The 19,377-nt window shown below is 34.4% G+C and overlaps 2 protein-coding genes across 3 annotated transcripts; one reads left to right on the forward strand and one right to left on the reverse strand.

Moving 5' to 3' along the window:
* Nucleotides 1–1,495: 1,495 nt before the first annotated feature.
* LOC115949831 lies at nt 1,496–1,924 on the reverse strand. Its single transcript, XM_031067105.1, has one exon. It carries the CDS (start codon nt 1,922–1,924, stop codon nt 1,496–1,498), a length of 429 nt encoding a protein of 142 aa, XP_030922965.1.
* A 5,815-nt stretch (nt 1,925–7,739) lies between these two features.
* Nucleotides 7,740–17,196, forward strand: LOC115994092 (uncharacterized GPI-anchored protein At1g61900-like). Of its 2 annotated transcripts, none has more exons than XM_031118119.1 (7): nt 7,740–8,333; nt 13,663–14,262; nt 14,433–14,678; nt 14,816–14,827; nt 15,471–15,614; nt 15,789–15,833; nt 16,862–17,196. In XM_031118119.1, exons 1-7 carry the CDS (start codon nt 8,138–8,140, stop codon nt 16,930–16,932), a joined length of 1,314 nt encoding a protein of 437 aa, XP_030973979.1. In that variant the 5' UTR covers nt 7,740–8,137; the 3' UTR covers nt 16,933–17,196. The 2 variants fall into 2 exon arrangements, with proteins under 2 accessions (XP_030973979.1, XP_030973980.1); XM_031118120.1 differs by having other exon boundaries at nt 14,463–14,678.
* The last annotated feature ends 2,181 nt before the right edge of the window (nt 17,197–19,377 follow it).

The following is a 19,377-nucleotide window of genomic DNA, read 5'->3' on the forward strand; positions in this document are numbered from 1 at the left end:
AAAAAGAAAAAAAAAAAAAAAAAAAAAAAAACACACTAAAAGAAAAAGATGAATAAACATATATTTACTGTAACATTATATAAAGTAATGGTTATTACATATTAGTGATTGCACACTGTATACACACCTACTGAAATTGTGTTTATAAAAACATGATTATAAAGTGTACGAAATGTGCAATAGCGAAAGTAAAACGATTTTTCCATACTATATAATATTTGGTATCTATTATTGTATATGCGCTTTACCTAAGATGTGCATAGTTTTAACTATTCAGTAACTTTGTCGGATTGTAATTTTCTTACAATAAAATGTTTACGTTCCAATTTTAATCTTTTTTTTTTTTGTTTTTGTTTTTCATTAGGTATTTAAACATACAAAACAAAACTCTTGGTAATTAGGCATTTGGTGTGGAACTTGCTGCCTCATAAGAATTTTATGTGACATGCAAATATTCAAAATGTAAAACTCTTTGTTAACATTACACTATTTAATAACTTCATAATATTTTGAAAATCCTGTTGTTGTATTATATGTTTTTGTTATTTTTAACATACATTTCTTTTGTGTCAATTGGACTTGTTTACTAAATGATCCATAAAATTTATGTTTTGTGTATAATTTTAAAGTAAAAAAAAGTGAAATTTAAGGCTTCTATAGATTAAAAAAAATGTATTAATCTCTTATCATCCTGATACTTTTTAAGTACAAAAATTATGAGGAGAAAATGAAATGCATGGTGGAGTAGTCATAAAACAATGTAAAGTTGTTGAACATGTACATCCTTTGTCAAATATGCCACCAAAGCAATGATTTAGAAATCTCTCTTATTGAACTTTTCTTTTTCCCCTTAAAATACCACTAGATTGCTTTTTAAAAGGAAATCTATTTTACTGTGTTCAAATCTGAATCAATTGTCCTCCATTTTTTTTTTTGAGAAAATTGTCCTCCATTGAAACACCATATAAGACATCAAATCGTGCCAGCTGACTTCAATTCAGATGGCACTAAGCTATTACTAATCAGTAATCACACCATGCATATTTATTTGTCCGAATCTGGAATCTAGTCGGTAAAAGGTCTGGTAATTGGTAAAAACTGGACATTAAATCCAAGATGTTGCTATTCCTGTAAATTAGACTAAAGTAGTTGCTTGATAACAAGTTTCTGAGACGAAAAGGGTAAACATAAACAAGTAGATGTAGATAAGATTTTAATCCGAACAAATCACACAGCACAATTGTAATATATATAATGTCTGAGATTATCTAATCATGCCATTTGCTAGGATAGAACACGGAACATTTAATGATCCGCAAAATTCCAATTAGTACTAACTCCATACAATTACATTGATATGGTACTGACTCCAAACTAGTACAATGATACATACAATGAAGATTGTTTACAGCTCACTAGGTGAGAGAAAGGGGGATTGAGAGAGAGGGAGAGAGAGTACTAATTGTTAGCAATTAACAAACACTAATCTTGCTCGTCAATGGTCCTCTGGAATGCTCTCCAAAGCTGGCCTCCAATTGCTATTTATGCCTTCATCTTCATCACTTGTTCTAACTTCAGAAATCTTCCTTCCTCTCAAGTTCAATGCATTTACCAATTGCTCCACAGAAGAATACTTTAAGCCTTCCTTACAATCCAAAATTTGTTTCAACTCTTTCTGGGTCACCACCACTCTAATCCTCACAACCCCACTTCTAGAATCACCTTCACTGCTTGTACCGACATTAGTATCATCTTCTTCGAGCTTGAACCTTACCACCTTCTTCTTCTTCTTGTGACCCCCATCAACAAGCTTCACTGGCTCTAACTTGGATGCTGTAGACGGCTTTGTTTGTTCAACCACTTCTGCTTCCTTTGGCACCTCTTCTTCTTGTGCTAAGCTCTTATTACTTAAGCAATTTCCCATGATACAGATGAAAGAAACAAAGAGAGAGAGACAGAGAGAGAGAGAGAGGGCAAAGCAAATATGTCCTTGTGTATTTAAAGAAAGAGAAGGGTGGAGAAAGCACATGGACTAGCGGTTATTGCGCAGAGTTTTTTTTTTTTTTTTGATAGGAGTTGAGTTATTGTGCAGAGTTATTTGAGAGTAGAAGGGAGATTCTCTTGCTTGTGACCAACACAACCTATATATTAAGCTTCTTGATGCCCCTTTGTCTTGGTTTTCTATGTTGTTATGTGAATAAATATTAACACGGTCGTCTGCTTGTGATTATAGTTTCTTAATTACTAGTCCACTACCCATACGTACTTTATGCATAAGGCAGCTGCGCTAGCCGATAAAATTATGCAATTCATTGTAATAGATTCTTTATGAACATTACAAAGCATGTCAGGCTCAATGCATAATGACAATCAATGAACATGTAATGTTTAAGGCCCCTTAATCACTGCTCAAAATTTGGAGCGCTTATTGCGTGACTCTGACACCACTAAGTAACCTTTTATTTATTTATAAAATTTGATTATACAGTTTCCACTATGATATTGGTTTCAAAACTTTGTTGAGGCAGGTATCAGGGTTAAACAACTAACATTTGATGAATATAGTTAAGACTTAAGACAATTAACTATTGGTTTATAATGAAAGAAAATTGGTAGGAGGGAATGACCAATGATGGTTTCTTAACTTGGACGTGATTATAGTAACATTTTACTTACTGGGATTTCTATAAGCCTTGAAAGTATTAGTGAACATTGGGTTGGCTGCGTGGAAATAATTCCAAGCACTTCCTATTTTAGGATTCGACCTTAGGAGAATTCTAGCATACACACTTGGAGAATTTTATGATACACGTTTTTTATTTTTATTTATTTTTATGTATTATACTTACCTAATCTAATTTTTACCACTAATTTTTTATTTAATATATATTTATAATAACAGATCAATGATTATGACTAAGTATATAGAGTAAAATCGAAGTGTGTATCATATAATATTTGGATTAATCAATCATAATCTAGTACCTTTCATCTGCACATTCAACTGTCTCATGACTCAATTGTGAACATCATCATGTTAAAAAACATCTCAACGTCTCTATTAGGTACTTTAGATGAAAGGTAGCAACTTGAAGACTTTCAACATTCAAAGTTACATGAAGCAAACAGTGTCACATCAAATTCATCTAATACAAAAATTTATAGACCACCTTAAACTATGAAAATGTTTTAATTTTCCCCGGTCCAATTCATCTATATGGGCTCTGTAAACAAATACCAAGTACCTTCATCTCGACGCAAGTTTAGTCTAAGGGTCACCCCAAAAATGACGGTGACTGACCGTGTTTCTTTGCCAACCAATTTGCAACGCATACATGATAAATAGTTTTTTTTCACTGATTAAAAAACTATCATTGATTTTACGAAAACAAAAACAGGTCAAAGCAAATATATAAATATATAACATAGGGAAGCCAACACATAAAGATAAACATAATGGCAAAAAAAAAGCTGGTGGTGGTGGGTTCAGTGCATGTGACATGTCCTTCAAATTTAGGGAAGCTGCTTTGAAGTTATTTGCGTAGGGTTCCACGATATCAGGGGTCGTTGAATCTATTGAAGAAGGTGCTTGCTTACGTGTGTGAACACGGTTTGTTGTTGGGGCATCTTTCTTTCACATGGGGTTTGATTTTTTTCCATTTTATTTTTTAAGGATGGAGAACTTTTTTTTTTTTTTTTTTTTCGTAAGGGAGCAATATTGGAGCCTAATTGCATGTGGACTAGGAGCGACCCCATGTGACCATTCCTTACTTCTTTCTTTTAGCACTTAATATCAATGGGAGACAACTACCAAATATCCCAACTAAAAATTTGCTTTTCATGTTTGACTATGTGACACCAATGCAATGGATGTGTTTACATTATAGAGACACCTTCACACCATAAATATGGAGAGAGAGAGAGAGAGAGAGAGAGAGAGAGAGAGAGAGAGAGAGAGGTCCATCGGAGGATTATTGAAGTGGTTTTTCCAACTAATAAAATATTATTATTAATACAAATGTGACATCATCTGATGATTTTTTATTTTTTATTTCTTGTATGATTAGTAAGTTAACTCACACATTTACATAAGTGGTATCTTTTTTTGATTGGGAGAACTATTTCAGCACTCTTCCTAATGGATTTAATAATTTCTCTAGAGAGAAAAAGAAAAGAAAAAGAGAGTTACAATAGATCAGAGCCACGTCATTATCTGAAGCGGTGGAGTTATAAGCCATTATCTGAAGCGGTGGAGTTATAAGCCACAAAGTGCAATGATTATTTCTTTGATTTTTCCCTACCAAGTCAATAACTAGTGAGTAGTAAACCGTTTTGCTACTGAAAGGGATCTTTCAATTGAAGAATCCTACTAATTTCACCATCCACTCTTGTAGAAAACCCCAATTATGTAGACCATCTATATATTTTGAACTGTTACATTTTTATTTATTTATAATAATTTCCTAATAAAGGAGCGTAAATTATTTTAATGAATTATTATAAACTTTCGACTGGATTATCACATTTTATAAACTTATTTATGTGAGGTGGACTCCTAGAGGTATTTTTCATTTATTTATTTAAATAATGACTCACTGAGTCACCATAACAATAATTTTTAGGAGCATATACCTATGGATGATATATTGATACAGTAAAAAGGCTCCGGCTATAAAATGTGAAATATTTGATTGTAATTGTATTCTCACTACAATAATTGTAAAGGCAACAAAAAAAAGTTTCAAGTTGCCCACCAACAAAAGTAACGAATAGTTATTTGACGCCTATATCCTAAAATTAATCATATATAGGCTGTCAATCAAGTACAGCAAACAAACGTAAAGTGCCCAAGGAGGGGACCTATATATAATGGACAATCGGATATGGGTCCCACAATGTTAATAAGGCTCTTAAAACACAATCTCAACCATATCAAATCAATCTCAACGAAGAAATTTGTAGATTAGTGGATAATCTCTACTCTCTTTAACAGAGAGAGAGAGAGAGAGAGAGACTTTGAATTAAAAGAAGAATCTAGGTGAAAATGGGACACCCTTTAATCTGAACACGCACCACACGTCTAATCTTGAGCTGGGTATGTGTCAGCTTTTCATAATCACCGCCTTCATTTTAACATCATATATTATTATTATTATTCCTCGTATTCTCAAGGCTTTGGCCTTATCTCTCTCGCTTCCTGACCCTTTTAAGCTACCTTAATTAAGATGGATTTAATTGCATGCAATTAACACTTTATGCAGGCTCCTAACAAAAACAATTTTGTGCAGACAGTACTCTAGCCAAACCTCAATGAACCACTTTGCAACAATTAGTTGACCTTCTATAACAAAAATTTCTAATAAGTTCAAGTTAACAGCTTATAAGTTCTTCCTGTGCTCTCAGCATAAAAGCTAGCTGCTCCACTTTATTATTTGTACACCCACTCCAGTTGTCAGTCTCTCAAGTTATAATTAGCTAACCCGTTTGATTGTCGCAAATATATATGAAACGGTCCCATTTAAGTCAGGCTCATAACTCTTGGATAAGGATTGGAATGGATTGAACAAAATTTATTTCATTGTAGAACCTGATGAGGTTCTAATTAAAAGAAGACACCTGGATAATTGGTGTGAGTTTTCTTCTTTTACTGTATTTTTGTAGTGTTCGTTAAATTTTGGATTTTTAAAATTTTTTTTTTTTTTAAGGAAAGGCTTGTAGTTAATTTTCTTCTTTCTACCAGTATTTTTGGAGTGTTTGTTAAAGTTTTTGGATAAAATAATAATAATAATAATAATAATAAAAGAATGATAGAGAAGCTGAAGCTAAAGCTTGTTTTGATTGTTTATCCTTGGAGGACACCATTCCTGATTGGTCGATCTACGCTTATATCAGAAACATCCGTTGTCTTTCTCTTAGTTTTAGTTCTGCTAAGTTTAGTTGGGTTCGAAGATTGGGCAATGCAGCAGCGCATGAAACCACCAAATTTGCTCGAATCTCGTTTCAGTCTTTTTATATTTTGGACAAGACTTAGTATAGTACTTAGGTTCTCTTCTTAAGATTTTACCATGTGAATTTTTCCTTACGTGATAGAAATGTATTTTTTAGTTTAGTAGTCACATGACTCAATTTTAAATGGAAAGCCTAAAGAACAATACCTAAGATATTGTACCTAAATTTTACCATTTTATTTTAATAATGGTAATCTACCTCCTATTATCGATATCGAATATATTTGTAAGGTAGATTACCTTTTTGTTCTCCTTGTTTGGTTTAATGTTATTGTAGATTATCAAAAAAAAAAAAAAAAAAAAAGTTATACATTATGTAAATTTTTTTAATTTTTTATAATGTTACATCATTCAATTGTGTTATGTTGTTGGATTAATACAAGGGATAGAGCCACACTAGGGCCCAAGGGTGCCACAGGCTCTCTAAGTTGTAAATTTTATTGATAAATATATTAAGAATAATTTGAACGAGTCCAAAAAAAATAAGGGACGGGCTCCTCTCCCGTTTGTCATTCTCCAGTTCTCTCATGTTTTAATATGGATGAATGCCACGTGGAAACAAAACAATCCAAAGGCCAAAAAATAAGCCACATAATTCTCTCTTGTTTCGCCTCTCTCTCAATCACTTCACCTCTTTTCTCTCTTTTATCTCTCTTTTCAAACGGACCAAACTTGAGCATCAGACTATCAGAGGCATCAAAACAAAAAGAATAGAGGATGTGAATGCTGTGCTTGGGATTTTATCATTCTTGGCAAGAGTGGTCAGATTGGGTTCCTCCCAATAGAAGGTTGGGTATAAGGGTAAGGATGGTAATCTCACACCCACCTTACACAACAGTATTTTCTTGGCTTCCCCTGAGAGAATAGAGATCTTTAACTCCTTTTTGGTCTCCTCAAGCACCGATTTTCTCCAGCCAGCAAGCTCTGATCTTGGTGCCAACTCAACTCAACTTTACATGAAAAATTATCAAATAAAAAATTGGATTTGTTTCGTGGCTTTTTTTATTTTTTTTTTCCCTTTGGGTTGCACAGAACTCACATCCTCTGTCCCTTTTGTTTTGATGCTTAAGATGCCCAGGTTTGGTCCGTTAGAGAAAGAGGAAAAAGAGGAGAAAGAGAGAGAGAGAGAACAGGTGAAAGTAACTGAAGAATGGAGAAAGAAGAGAAAGAATTTCATGGTTTATTTTTTGGCCTTTGGATTGTTTTGTTTCCACGTGGCATCCATCCATATTAAAACGGGAGAGAACTGGAGAATGACAAACGGGAGAGGAGCCCGTCCCCAAAAGGGAAAGAAACCTATTAATATCTTGGTTTGATTGTACAAAAAAATTATTATGGAATAAATGCTATAGGTTTCAAATTGTATCATATCGATATAATGAAAAATGTAGAGAAGAAGATTTAGTGGTTCTGAAGCAAAACACCTTGTGCAGCACCAATGAGCTGTCTACCATTATAGTCTGACAGCAAAGACTTTTTATTTTGAACAAGTTGTTGGCATTCATGAATAAGATTTAAGCTGCTAAAGTTGGCAGCGGCGTTTATTCTTCAGAGTTCAGAGCTCTTGTTGTTGTACTACTAAGTGGCCTGAAAGAAAAGATTTGTAGGTTTCTACTGTTTGGGTCCCTAAGCAGAAATAGAGGAAATCAAGAAAGAGAAGATGACTTAACATATTGATATCTATAGATTCTTTCCTGCTCCTATTGTCAAAGGCCTATATACTACCAGAAGGCTGAACCACATAACAGTTTGTGCAAATGGATCATGAGCATCTTTGAGATTTCATGCTCCATTTCAAAATTGGGCTCATTATGATGGCTTTAATATCTTGACCCAAAGATCAGATATTTTTTTGTCTGATAAACAAAACAAGAGAGTGCATGTCAAACTATTATATGTTTAAAATATACTATTTGACAAATATGTCACATCATGTGAATAATTGAAATTTAATTATGCATTCTCCTCTTCCATATTAATACATTAAATGCCTTCTCACAGATGCACACGTAGATATGGAGTTTGAAGCATATGTGCAGAAATTATAATCTCTGTACTTTATGCCACCGTGCTCTATTCTCTCTATGCCTTTCCCTCTCTGTGTATGTGAGTCACTTGCTGAGTAGTACATGTACCTCCATGCAGGCCTGTGTGAGTCCTATTGTGCCCCCCTTACTGGTACAAAAGATTCTGTTCTTATGGAAATAAAGTCCACTGCATTGGCTCCTGATATCTCTCCAAGTGGGGACACTCAACCCTTTATTCCTCTTTTAGCTCCATCACCGTTGACACCATTCACAAATAACACTGTGCCGATATTATCAGGTTTGCCTTACCTTCCCTTTATGGCAACTGCAAAGCCTTATAATTTAATTGGAAGCTTTATTCTCTGTGATTTCATCTTTAAAGGCTATTGCCACAAACTATTGTGTCATATGAAGTAGTTCTGTCCTCCACGCGTGTTTAAACTAGAACCGTAATCAATAGTTGTTTGTCATAATTAAGTAGCAAGTTTTATGCAGCAAAACACTAGTGTAAGTATGGACATGTATGGTTTGTGGACCGAGAGTATAGGGGGATTCTAGAGCTATTATAAGAGAATGGATGTTGGAGATTACATGGTGGTGTAGTCTTCATCATTGACAAGATCAACCACTAAATCAAGTTAACTTCTACAATGAAAATGTGTGGAGAAGGTCAAATGAGATAAATTTTGGAATATAGATTCAAGGATATATTACAGTGTTTTAACCAAATAAATGATTAGGAATAGTTATTCTATTCAAGTTTCTTATTTGCTTGGCAAAAATATTGACTCATCTTTACTGCATAATCACCATTATACTGTAGCAAACACATCACACCCCAAATCCATATAATACAAGTTTAAGTACATGATTAACTCGTGGGTTCCACAGTTTTGGGTTCCAAGAGTGCAGAATGGGAGTGACAAATCCATATAATACAAGTTTAAGTACATGATTAACTCGTGGGTTCCACAGTTTTGGGTTCCAAGAGTGCAGAATGGGAGTGACCAGCAGGCAGAGACACTGTGTGGGTGAGGGTACTGAGTAGGAGCAGGAAGCCTAGGAGGCAGCAACACCCTCATGCCCACAAATTGCTCTGAAAGCAATTGGTGGAACACAACGACGGGTCAACATGGTATTCAACAGCAGAGACATTTTCTCCTTGTTGTCTCTATGGGTGGGAAGGGACTAGAGTAGGGATGTTTTTGCCTTTTGGTTTGATACGCAAAACCCTTTATTTATAGTTTTTAGTTTTCTTAGCCTGCAAGGCACATACATGTGTAGTGTAGATGTAGAGTATCATTTGCTGCTCAGAGCACTATAAATGATGCTTATCAATTTGATTAAAGGACTATAGACACTTTGGCATGCTGTGTGTGTGTTTGCATGTGTATGAGTAATTGGATGGTACTTTTGAGGAATCAGGTGATCATAAACTAATACTCCTATAGCATGCCTGATTTCTGGTGGATCAATCAATCAAGAAATCTTATAGAGGACCTAAGTGTAAATTGATCAACTCATTAATGTAACAACACCTTATTCCCCATTAAAATTGAGCATCTTGAGCTCTAATCAAATTAGGAATAAAGTCTGTAAGTTTCCAAAAATCGTGCAAAAAAATCAATAATATTGATTCAATACAAAACGGAACCTAATCAAATCCTATTATGAATAAGGATTCTAATCCTTTTTGGTTTTCTTGAAACTCTTATGCACAATTTTTGCAGCCTCCTGTTCCTAATTTTTTCTTTTGAAAAAAATTTAATAGTGATTATATTTGTACCTCTTGAATAGAAATGAAATCCTGGTGAAAATCTCAAAACCCTAGATTTTAAGGCTTAGCTTCACAATTTTGGATTAGGTTTTCTTCTTCGCTAAGTTTCTCAACTTCTAAGACTCTAAGTCCCTTCTTGGCAGCCTTCAACAGCCCTCTTTATGCTTAAGAGAGACTAAGGTTTCTTCATTGTATCAATCCCAAAACCCTAGCTAAACTAGGAATTAATTCTCTCTCAGTCTCTCTCTCTCTCTCAATGAGAAACGCTAGAGGTCCACCAATGTTTTTAGAAATTGCTCAGTGACCCTAATTTAAGCTTTATTCAACTATTGATGCTATTTATTAAAACAAAACAAGTACCCCAAAGTTTGTTTTAATAACTCCAAGGCTCTTACCAAATTTAATTTCATTCAACTATATTCTTTTCCTAAGTGTTTCATAAATGGTAGGAAAAATAACAATTTAACCCAAATCCAATACCTAAGTTGTTTAGAGAGGATTTTTTTTTTTTTTTTTTTTAAAGAAAAAATTTTTAGAAAGAAAAATACTAAATAAGTAAGAAAATGAGGGGGTTTCAAAATGTTCCCCAAATATTAATTTGAAACAATGAATGGATGATGGATCTTTGAATATGAACCATAGCCTTCAATAATGATGATGTTTTGTTATAGTTCTTTTTTTTTTTTGATGAAAAGCTGAAATCATTCATAACCGAAATTGGAGTACAACAAGGAAGTAATACAGATAAGGCTCAGCTCTAGTTACATATGAGATGCTGCAATACATTCTAGAGTGATGAGGTGCTGCACCATAGGAGGTGAGACTCCTTTCCAAACCTGACTAATACCATTTTGTCTAGCATATTGAGCAAGATCATGTGCAACCTTGTTGTAGTCCCTTTTCAAGTGCTTAAAATTCCAGCTTCTGAAGGAGTCCATAAGGTTTAATATACCTTGGCATAGATGTCCTACACCACCTTCAATATTAAGAGCTTGTAGGCTTTGGATAGCAATGAGAGAATCAGATTCAATGATGACATGGGGTAGCTTTAATTCTGTGGCCAGCAAAACTCCCTCTTGTAATGCTATAAACTCAGTTTCAAGACTCGTGTACTGTCCAGGGAGCACTTTGCTAAGGGCTGCCACAGCTTCTCCCTTACAATTCCTGATTACCACCCCTATGCTTGACCTTCTGCCATCATCCGACGATGCATCATCCACGTTAATTTTATGGAAATCCGGTGGGGGGGCCATCCATCTTGATCCTTCAGGGGCATGTCTCCCATTGAGTAAGGCAGCAGCTTCTTTATGTTCAGAGATCAGCCTCTTTGCGTGGTACCAAACCTGGTTGGGTGAGTGGAACTTGTCTTCAAAACACTTTTGGTTCCTGTTATACCAGATGGACCAAGCAACAACAACAAAGAGCTCCAAGTCTCGGGCAGCTCCAACATTGAGGATTCTCATCGCGGCTTCAGAGAAATCTATGCAATTATCATCCAAATTCACTGGGCAGCCCTCCCATTTATTCCAAACTTGCCTAGCTGGATTGCATAGCAGCAGAGAGTGTGCAATAGATTCAGCCTCCTGTTCACACATTGGACACAACACATCTATATTTATTCCTCTTCGATGTAAGTTCATCCTAGTTGGCAAAGCATTCATGCACGCACGCCAAGCAAAGATCCTGATTTTTGACGGGATCTTTAGGTGCCACATTCCTTTCCACAATGGTGCTCTTGCATCTCCCCTAGAGCATTCCCCTTCCTCATTGGTCTTAATTACTTTGAGAGCAATGTAATAAGCGCCCTTAACAGTAAAATCTCCCCTTTTATTGCCAACCCAAATGATCTTATCTTCAGGCAAATTGTGACTCAAAGGCATGTTAATGATAGTATTAGCTTCAAAAGGGAGAAACAGAGACCTTACCAAGTCAGCCTTCCAACTTCTTGTTTCAATATCTATTAAGGCCGGAACCATCGGAAAATCATTAAAAGGACGAGCTGGGGAGATTACTTTGTAAGTGGAGGGATTAGGTAACCATTTATCCTCCCAAATGTGGATTCGTCTTCCATTACCAACCCTCCACCGAGTCCCTCTTCTTATGACATCCAAGCTATTAAAGATGCTTCGCCAAGCATAAGACGGATTACTGCCCAATTTTGAATTTAAGACGTCGCCATGAGAGTAATACTTGGCTTTATAGATGCGAGCAACCAAAGAGTGGGGGTTGGATAGCAATCTCCAACCTTGCTTAGCAAGCATGGCCAAGTTGAAAGCTTGGAGATTTCAGAACCCCATGCCTCCTTTTAATTTTGATTTGCACATGCTTTTCCAGCTAACCCAAACTATTCTATTTTCCTGCTGCCTCTGACCCCACCAAAACTTCCTCATCATTCCTTCAAACTCCTCACATAGCCCTTTGGGAAGCTGGAAACAACTCATGGTATAAGTTGGGATGGCTTGGGCTGCCACCTTTATAAGGACCTCTCTTCCTCCAATGGACAAAAGTTTCTCTTTCCACTCCGTTAGTTTTTTTGCTACTCTTTCTTTTACTTCGGCAAAAACATCTTTTTTTGACTTCCCAATGATTGAGGGTAGGCCAAGGTATTTTCCATGTTTCGAATCTTGCATTGGTCCCAATATCTCCAAAACTTCACCCTTGATGTCATTCGGGGTGTTTTGGCTGAAAAACACTGAGGATTTGTCCACATTTATTTTCTGTCCAGAGGCTGCCTCATAAAGCTCAAGAATCTCCAAAAGTTTTTGGCCCGCTTGTCTACTTGCTTTGCAAAAAAGGAGGCTGTCATCTGCAAAGAATAGATGCGTAATCATAGGACATCCTCTGCAAATAGACACACCATTGAGCATTTTATTCCTGGCCGCCTCATTGATCAATGCTGAGAATCCATCTGCACATAACAGAAAGAGATAAGGCGACAGGAGGTCACCTTGCCGTAACCCCCTAGTTGGAATAATGTTGCCATAAGCCACTCCATTAACTAAAACAGAATAAGTCATAGTTGTAATGCAATGCATGATAAGGTTGATCCATCTTTCATGAAAACCCATGTGCTCCATAATTTTTTCAATGAAACCCCATTCGACCCTATCATAGGCCTTACTCATGTCAAGTTTAACCGCCATGTTGTAATCCTTCCCCTTCTATTTATGATCAAGATAGTGCATTAGCTCAAAGGCGACCAACACATTATCGGATATGAGGCGCTCAGAGAGAAAAACACTTTGATTTTCTGAATTTGACCAAATAGTAAAAAGGGTAAATTTTAACTATGGTCACTGAAATTTTTGGTAAGTTCCATTTTGGTCCTCTAAATTTAGAAGGTACGGATTTTTCCTCAAAATTTGAGGTCAGTTCGACATTGTTCCATTAAATATGGTGTTAATTTGATTTTGGTCCCTAAAATATGGGATCAGTTCAATTTTGGTCCCTTAAATGATAAACCTGTGGTTTGATCAAATTGGTTCGAAAAATATTGGGTGTTTCAACATCCATTTAGTCAAATAAACAGAAAAATAGATGGAGGGACTAAATTATTTCTTAAGATTTGAGGGACCAAAATTGAAATTACACCAAATTTCAGGAACAAAAAGCATATTACCCTAGTAAAAACATAAATGGTAATACTCAACTAGGAAAGGTGGAAGCCACAAATGGACTAAAAAATTCAAGGGCCCATTTTTGATAACTAGGTGGTACTTCTTATTCTATGTAAAAGTTGAACCAGTTCATTTTTTTTCATTGGATACTTTTGGAGTGAAGATCATGATGAAAATCCTTTCAGATCTCTTCCATCCAAATGTTTAACTGGTTTCTACTGGTTATCTTTCAGGACTCTGTACATTAAATTTTTCAGCTGCTGAAAGTGTGATAAGCATAACAGTAACCGACTGCTGGGCTTCTTTTGCACCATATTTGGCTAATGTAGTATGTTGTCCTCAATTTGATGCCACACTAGTGATTATTATAGGACAGTCCAGTAAATACTCTGGGATCCTTGCTTTGAACAGGACTCATTCTAAGCATTGCCTCTCAAACGTTGGGAAGATCCTCGTGAGTCAAGGAGCAAATGATAATCTCCAAAATATATGTTCGTTTCACCTAGAGAACCTCACAAAAGCCTCTTGCCCCGTCACTGATGTTGATGAATTTGAGAGGATTGTGGACTCCTCTGGACTTTTGGCTGCTTGTGGAAGGATTGATCCTGTTAATGAGTGTTGTAACGAAGTTTGCCAAATTGCTATACTAGATGCTGCTAGAAAAATTGCGTTAAATGGTATGTCAAATACGGATGGGGCCTCTATCTCACCTGATCTCTCAAGAAGGATTGATGATTGCACAAATCTTGTCCTCCGATTTCTGGCCAGTAGACTTGATCCTTCTTCAGCAAATAGTGTTCTTAGAGGACTTTCAAATTGCAATGTAAATAAAGGTTAGCATGAAAACTGAAAATAATAAATAAAAAGAAAATAAAGAACTCGTACATCTTGGAAATTTAGAATATGACAAAAACCATATGAGATGCTTTTTCAATATGATTTGGACCAATCTGTTCTACGTATGACTTTCTGATCTTCAAGTTTGTTTTACTATCTGGTTCAGTCTGTCCACTGGTTTTTCCCAACATGACAGATGTTGTGAAAGAATGTGGAAGTGTTATAAGTAACCAGCCTTCCTGCTGCAAATCCATGGAGAGTTATGTGTCCCAATTGCAACAGCAGAGTTTCCTCACCAACTTGCAAGCCTTGAATTATGCTGCATCACTTGGCATGAGGTTACAGAAAGCCAAAATCTCCTACGATGTTTATAATCTTTGTCATATAAACCTCAAAGATTTCTCTCTTCAAGGTCAGTTTTATTATATGCCCCCCGAATGAGCGAATGCATTCCTATTTCAACCTTGTAGGAAGAAATGATATTGATATATGTTCTTCTTTGTGATTCATTTGTTCGTGATGGTGAAATTAACAAATGCAATACACCAGTTGGATCACAAGGTAATGCTTTTATTTTGAAAATACTGCTATGTAGCTTTTTAAACTTCGTAATCTTGGAGGTTTCAGTTTTAATGTTCCTTGTAGTTAACACTTGTGCACCTCTAGTCTTCTAATTGGTGATTTAATATATATATATATATATATATATATAGGAGAGGCTTTATTTAACTTGTTGGCTGTTCCCTTTGCTCCTTGTGCCTACTGATCTTCTAGGATGCAAGTCTTTTAGTCAATTTCATCACCTTAGAAGATTGGTTTTGTAATAGTCTACATAAAAAATAGTGTCTTTGAGATCAGAGTTTGAAAAGTATCCCATCCTTGCTACATTAAGCCTCTGCTCTTATTTGGTTAAGTTAATAAATATGACCATGAAAGTGCATGTCCTGCCTCCCTCTAGGGAGATGTGTTTAAATCATGATGAAACTTGAATGGAGTTAGATGCTATGCAAGTTGTGGTGTACACTTGGTCCTAAAATTTATTTTATTAAAAAATAATACATTTATGAATTATTATTAATAATTATACATGCATTACACTGCAAAATGTACATGTTAGTAATCTAAATCTTACATTTACACTTGGAAACTCCATTCTACAGTGAGACTTCAGAAAAGTAACTTGTTTCATCTGTCTTTTCTTTAGAGTCTGGCTGCCTTTTACCAAGCTCACCTTCAGATGCAACATATGATAAAACTTCGGGGATCAGCTTCATTTGTGATCTTAATGATAACATAGCTGCTCCTTGGCCCTCTAAATCTTATGTACCTGCTTCTTCCTGCAATAAAAGTAGGGCCAGAATTTTCACTTTTCTTTTGTCAATTGAATTTATTTTTTCTGTACAAAGTTCTGCTTCTTCCTCTTTAAACCCCCACCCCCAAAATCCGCCCTTTTTTTTTTTTTTTTTTTGGTGGTCTTTTCTCCCCTCTTATTGATTTTTTCCTTTGCTCAATGGACTTGCAGCAACCAAACTTCCAGCACTCCCCACGGCAACCTCTTCACAAAGTGGTAAGGGACTTAGAACTATGTTGCTGCACTAATACAATTTTTTGTTCCCTTTTTCTTTTAGAGTTCTTCTGTTGGTTACATGATATGATACTTGATTCAACTCAACTAACCCGAAATCCACACTAAATTGGGATTGTCTCTGTGGAAGTTACTATACTGGTAAAACAAAAATGTAATATCTCAGGCTCGTAACTCCTGGCTGAACTCTTATCAGTTTAGCATATCAACTGGTATCACATGCATTATAAATATTATCTGCTAGATAGTTTGTTCTGAAGTAAACTCATGCTAATAATTTCATCCGGTACAATACCAAAGAAATTCGTAGAGGAACTAATTGGAATTCACAATATTCTTTAGAAGCTTATTCAACTCTAACAACACTTCTGTTTAGACTCACTTCCCCTAGATGCTCATGAAAAATGCCATTACAAATGTAATTAGGGTTTGTTTAGATACCGCTTATTTTGCTGAAAACTGAAAACGTATTGCTGAAAGGACCGTAGCAAAATAATTTATAAGCTAGCTGATTTTTTGGGCTGAAAGTACTGTAGCTTCAACTGAATAGTAACGTGAATAGTACAAAATAATTCTTCTGTGTTTTTTATCTTTTTGTGGGGTTCATGAACATTAATGTGGGACCCAAGTAGTTTTCAGCCAAACGTGCAAAACGTGGACGCAAAATGCTATCCAAACACTCACTTAGTATTTTTGTTATTAAAACCAAAATTTGGCTGGTATTTATTTGTGATTCATTTTTGCTTCCCTTGTTGGTAACTTGAGTGTTTACTTCCCCTTGAATGATTATTTCATGATGCATGATGCATGTAGTAGAAGATCTCTTGAGTTGGTTAGCCGGGTGTGTTCCATGCAAGCATGAAGCAATTTTCTTACATGGTTTAGTTGCAAGATTTTCTATTTTAGTAGCTCTAGAATACAGCTGAACTTAGTTTTATAATGTTAACTTTAGCAATTATTTGTCTATTTAAGTAAATTCTTTGCTGAAATCTTCCATTCATACATTGCAGGTCATTGCACAGAAGACTTGATGTTTACGCTACTCATGATCTTCTCACTAGTTATCACGATGCTTCTTTGATTTTAGTTTCCACCGTTCTTTAGTCCTTTTTGGCCACAACAGAAGCTCCTATTTGTGCTGGATAGCCTGGTCTAAATCTGGAGAGGAGAAAAAGAAAGAGGAGTGGGCCTCTATAGAGAATTCCTGATTTGGATGTGAGCAATCACATGTAATTATTTTTTTGTAAAATCAATTAAAACGAAGAAGGTAAAGTTATATGCCTGCTTATAAAGTGTGTAAATTAAAAGAGTGCACTGTGTACATTATCTGTTTCGTTCTTTTTATTTTTTTGATATAAAGAAGCAAATTCTGGAACTTTTTAGAAGAGCTCAGTTGAGTTGTAAAATATGAAATATTTGGGTTAAGAGAGAAATGGAAGCGTTAGCGTATCATGATTTTACATTTAGCACATGTTAATATCCTTGATTGACTAAAATTAAGGAACAATAATTATCCTTGATTTTAATCTAATCAAGGGATTCTCCTAAGTCAATCTTAGTTCCTTATTTGGTTGTCAAATTTGTTACTACTTACAAAACATCAATACTCCTATTCTTTTTCCCTCATCTTGGAGTAAAAACTCAATTACAAGAAACTGCATTAATATATATATATATATATATATATTTTTTTTTTTTTCACTTTCAACAATTGGGAGGGAGGAGATTTAAACCCAAGTTCTCTTCCTTGTGAAAATGTCAACAAATTTGGGCTTAATATATTTTTAATTACAGTAAAATATATTGTATTGGTGAGATTGTATGTGTAAGTCTATAACTATTTTTTGAGAGAGTTTCAATCTATGACGTTCGTTCTTGATGATAGCTTTTTATCATCAGATCAAGATACCAATTAGTTTTTGGTATAGGCGGGGATTGAATTCCAGATTTCTTATACAACCATCAGAGATTTTTTTACCTACTAAGTTAATTGGAAAGCACAAGTCTATAACTTAATTACTAACAAAACAAAAATGTTAGTTACAAATAGGGATGGCAAGGCATGGTAGAGTTGGATTATAGGTCTCCCATCTAATGGTGTAGCCAAGATTTTTACTTGGGGGCGAATAATGCACATTTGTTAGTCATAATTTATAAATATATTGTACAGAAAATGATCAAATTTAACATATTATAATCTTTCTAAACTCAAATGTATTACACAAACTATTTAATTTGCGCCAAAGACTTTGTAGTTGAATTGGCACCTCCTCATGCACAAAGTGTTTGGTGGTCTTGAGAGGAAAGAGTTCGAGTTGCGAGGTTAGCAGCATGTGGTAATTATTTATCAAAAAAAAAAAAAAACTATTTAATTTGCTATAAAGATGTACAAAATATATTAAAAGAAGAATTTAACAACTTTTATCACTTTTTTTTTTTTTTTTTTTTTTTTTTTTTTTTGTGTGATGAATTTAACATCTCTTATCACAGTTATGCTTTATAGCAATCTTTTATTGAATTAAATTCATCCATTAGCATCTCAACATGAATAAACAATTAAGAGTAATGTTAGAGATACAAAATTTTTTTTACAAACTGCTGATGTGGTGAGTAGTTATTGATAAATGAAAAAATGATGTTAATAGTAAGCCTAGATAAAACCAATAAGAAGTTGATCACATCAACAGTTTGTAAAAATATTGTATATTTTTAGCATTACTCAATAGTTAATTTGAAAAAAAAACCATAAAATTACAATTTTAATTAATAATTAGTCCTCTATGGTATGACTCCGACTTTCCCTAATAAATTATTCCTTTAAGTACAATTAAAAGTAATTATTATTTTAAGTCATAATCAACCATTAACAAACAATTGCAAACTTAATCAAATAATTTTTTTTTCTTAATTCCTTGTATTACACACTCATGTATCAAACTCATTATACATAACTCAAGAACAAATTCTACTATATAAAGGAAAATCTTAAGAAAAAAAAAACCTTTTATCTATGATAAACCAACATTATTTTCTATAAACAGCTCTATGTTTGACCAACTTATTTGGCACTTAAATCCAAACCCAAAATAATAATAAAAAAAATTCAATTTTGAAAAACAAATTGATGATGATGAAAGAAAATAGATAAAGTTTGGTTACAATTTTAGTTGTAGTTAATAACTACAACTTCCACTAAAAAAATTAACTATAACTGTATATTTTGAAAAGAACAAAGTTTAGTTACAAAATTGGTTGTAACCTAAGGCTACAATTTCCTTTAATAAAATTAACATTACTACATATTTTGAAAATCTAACGGTTGAATTGCATGTTCTTTATGTTCTTAATACATATGTCAAATTTTGTGCCGATCAGATATTATTTATTATATGATCTATAAGCTTATATTTAATGCATAATTTTAAACCACAACAACTTGTAATTTAAACAATTTATTAATGACATAACTATTGATCTTTAATTTTCTAGAAATTTTGCAAGTATGGAGAATATAAGAAGAAAATGT

This window comes from Quercus lobata, chromosome 6 (genome assembly GCF_001633185.2).
Source record: "Quercus lobata isolate SW786 chromosome 6, ValleyOak3.0 Primary Assembly, whole genome shotgun sequence".
In the NCBI taxonomy this organism is placed as follows: domain Eukaryota; kingdom Viridiplantae; phylum Streptophyta; class Magnoliopsida; order Fagales; family Fagaceae; genus Quercus; species Quercus lobata.

What these genes read in the sequence shown, in the direction of transcription:
- LOC115949831 (XM_031067105.1), bottom strand. Translation starts at nt 1,924, where the DNA reads ATGGGAAATTGCTTAAGTAATAAGAGCTTAGCACAAGAAGAAGAGGTG.
- LOC115994092 (XM_031118119.1), top strand. Translation starts at nt 8,138, where the DNA reads ATGTACCTCCATGCAGGCCTGTGTGAGTCCTATTGTGCCCCCCTTACT. An exon ending in AAATTGCAATGTAAATAAAG is followed by an intron (nt 14,263 to 14,432) that starts GTTAGCATGAAA and finishes TATCTGGTTCAG; the next exon opens with TCTGTCCACTGGTTTTTCCC. An exon ending in TGCTTCTTCCTGCAATAAAA is followed by an intron (nt 15,615 to 15,788) that starts GTAGGGCCAGAA and finishes ATGGACTTGCAG; the next exon opens with CAACCAAACTTCCAGCACTC.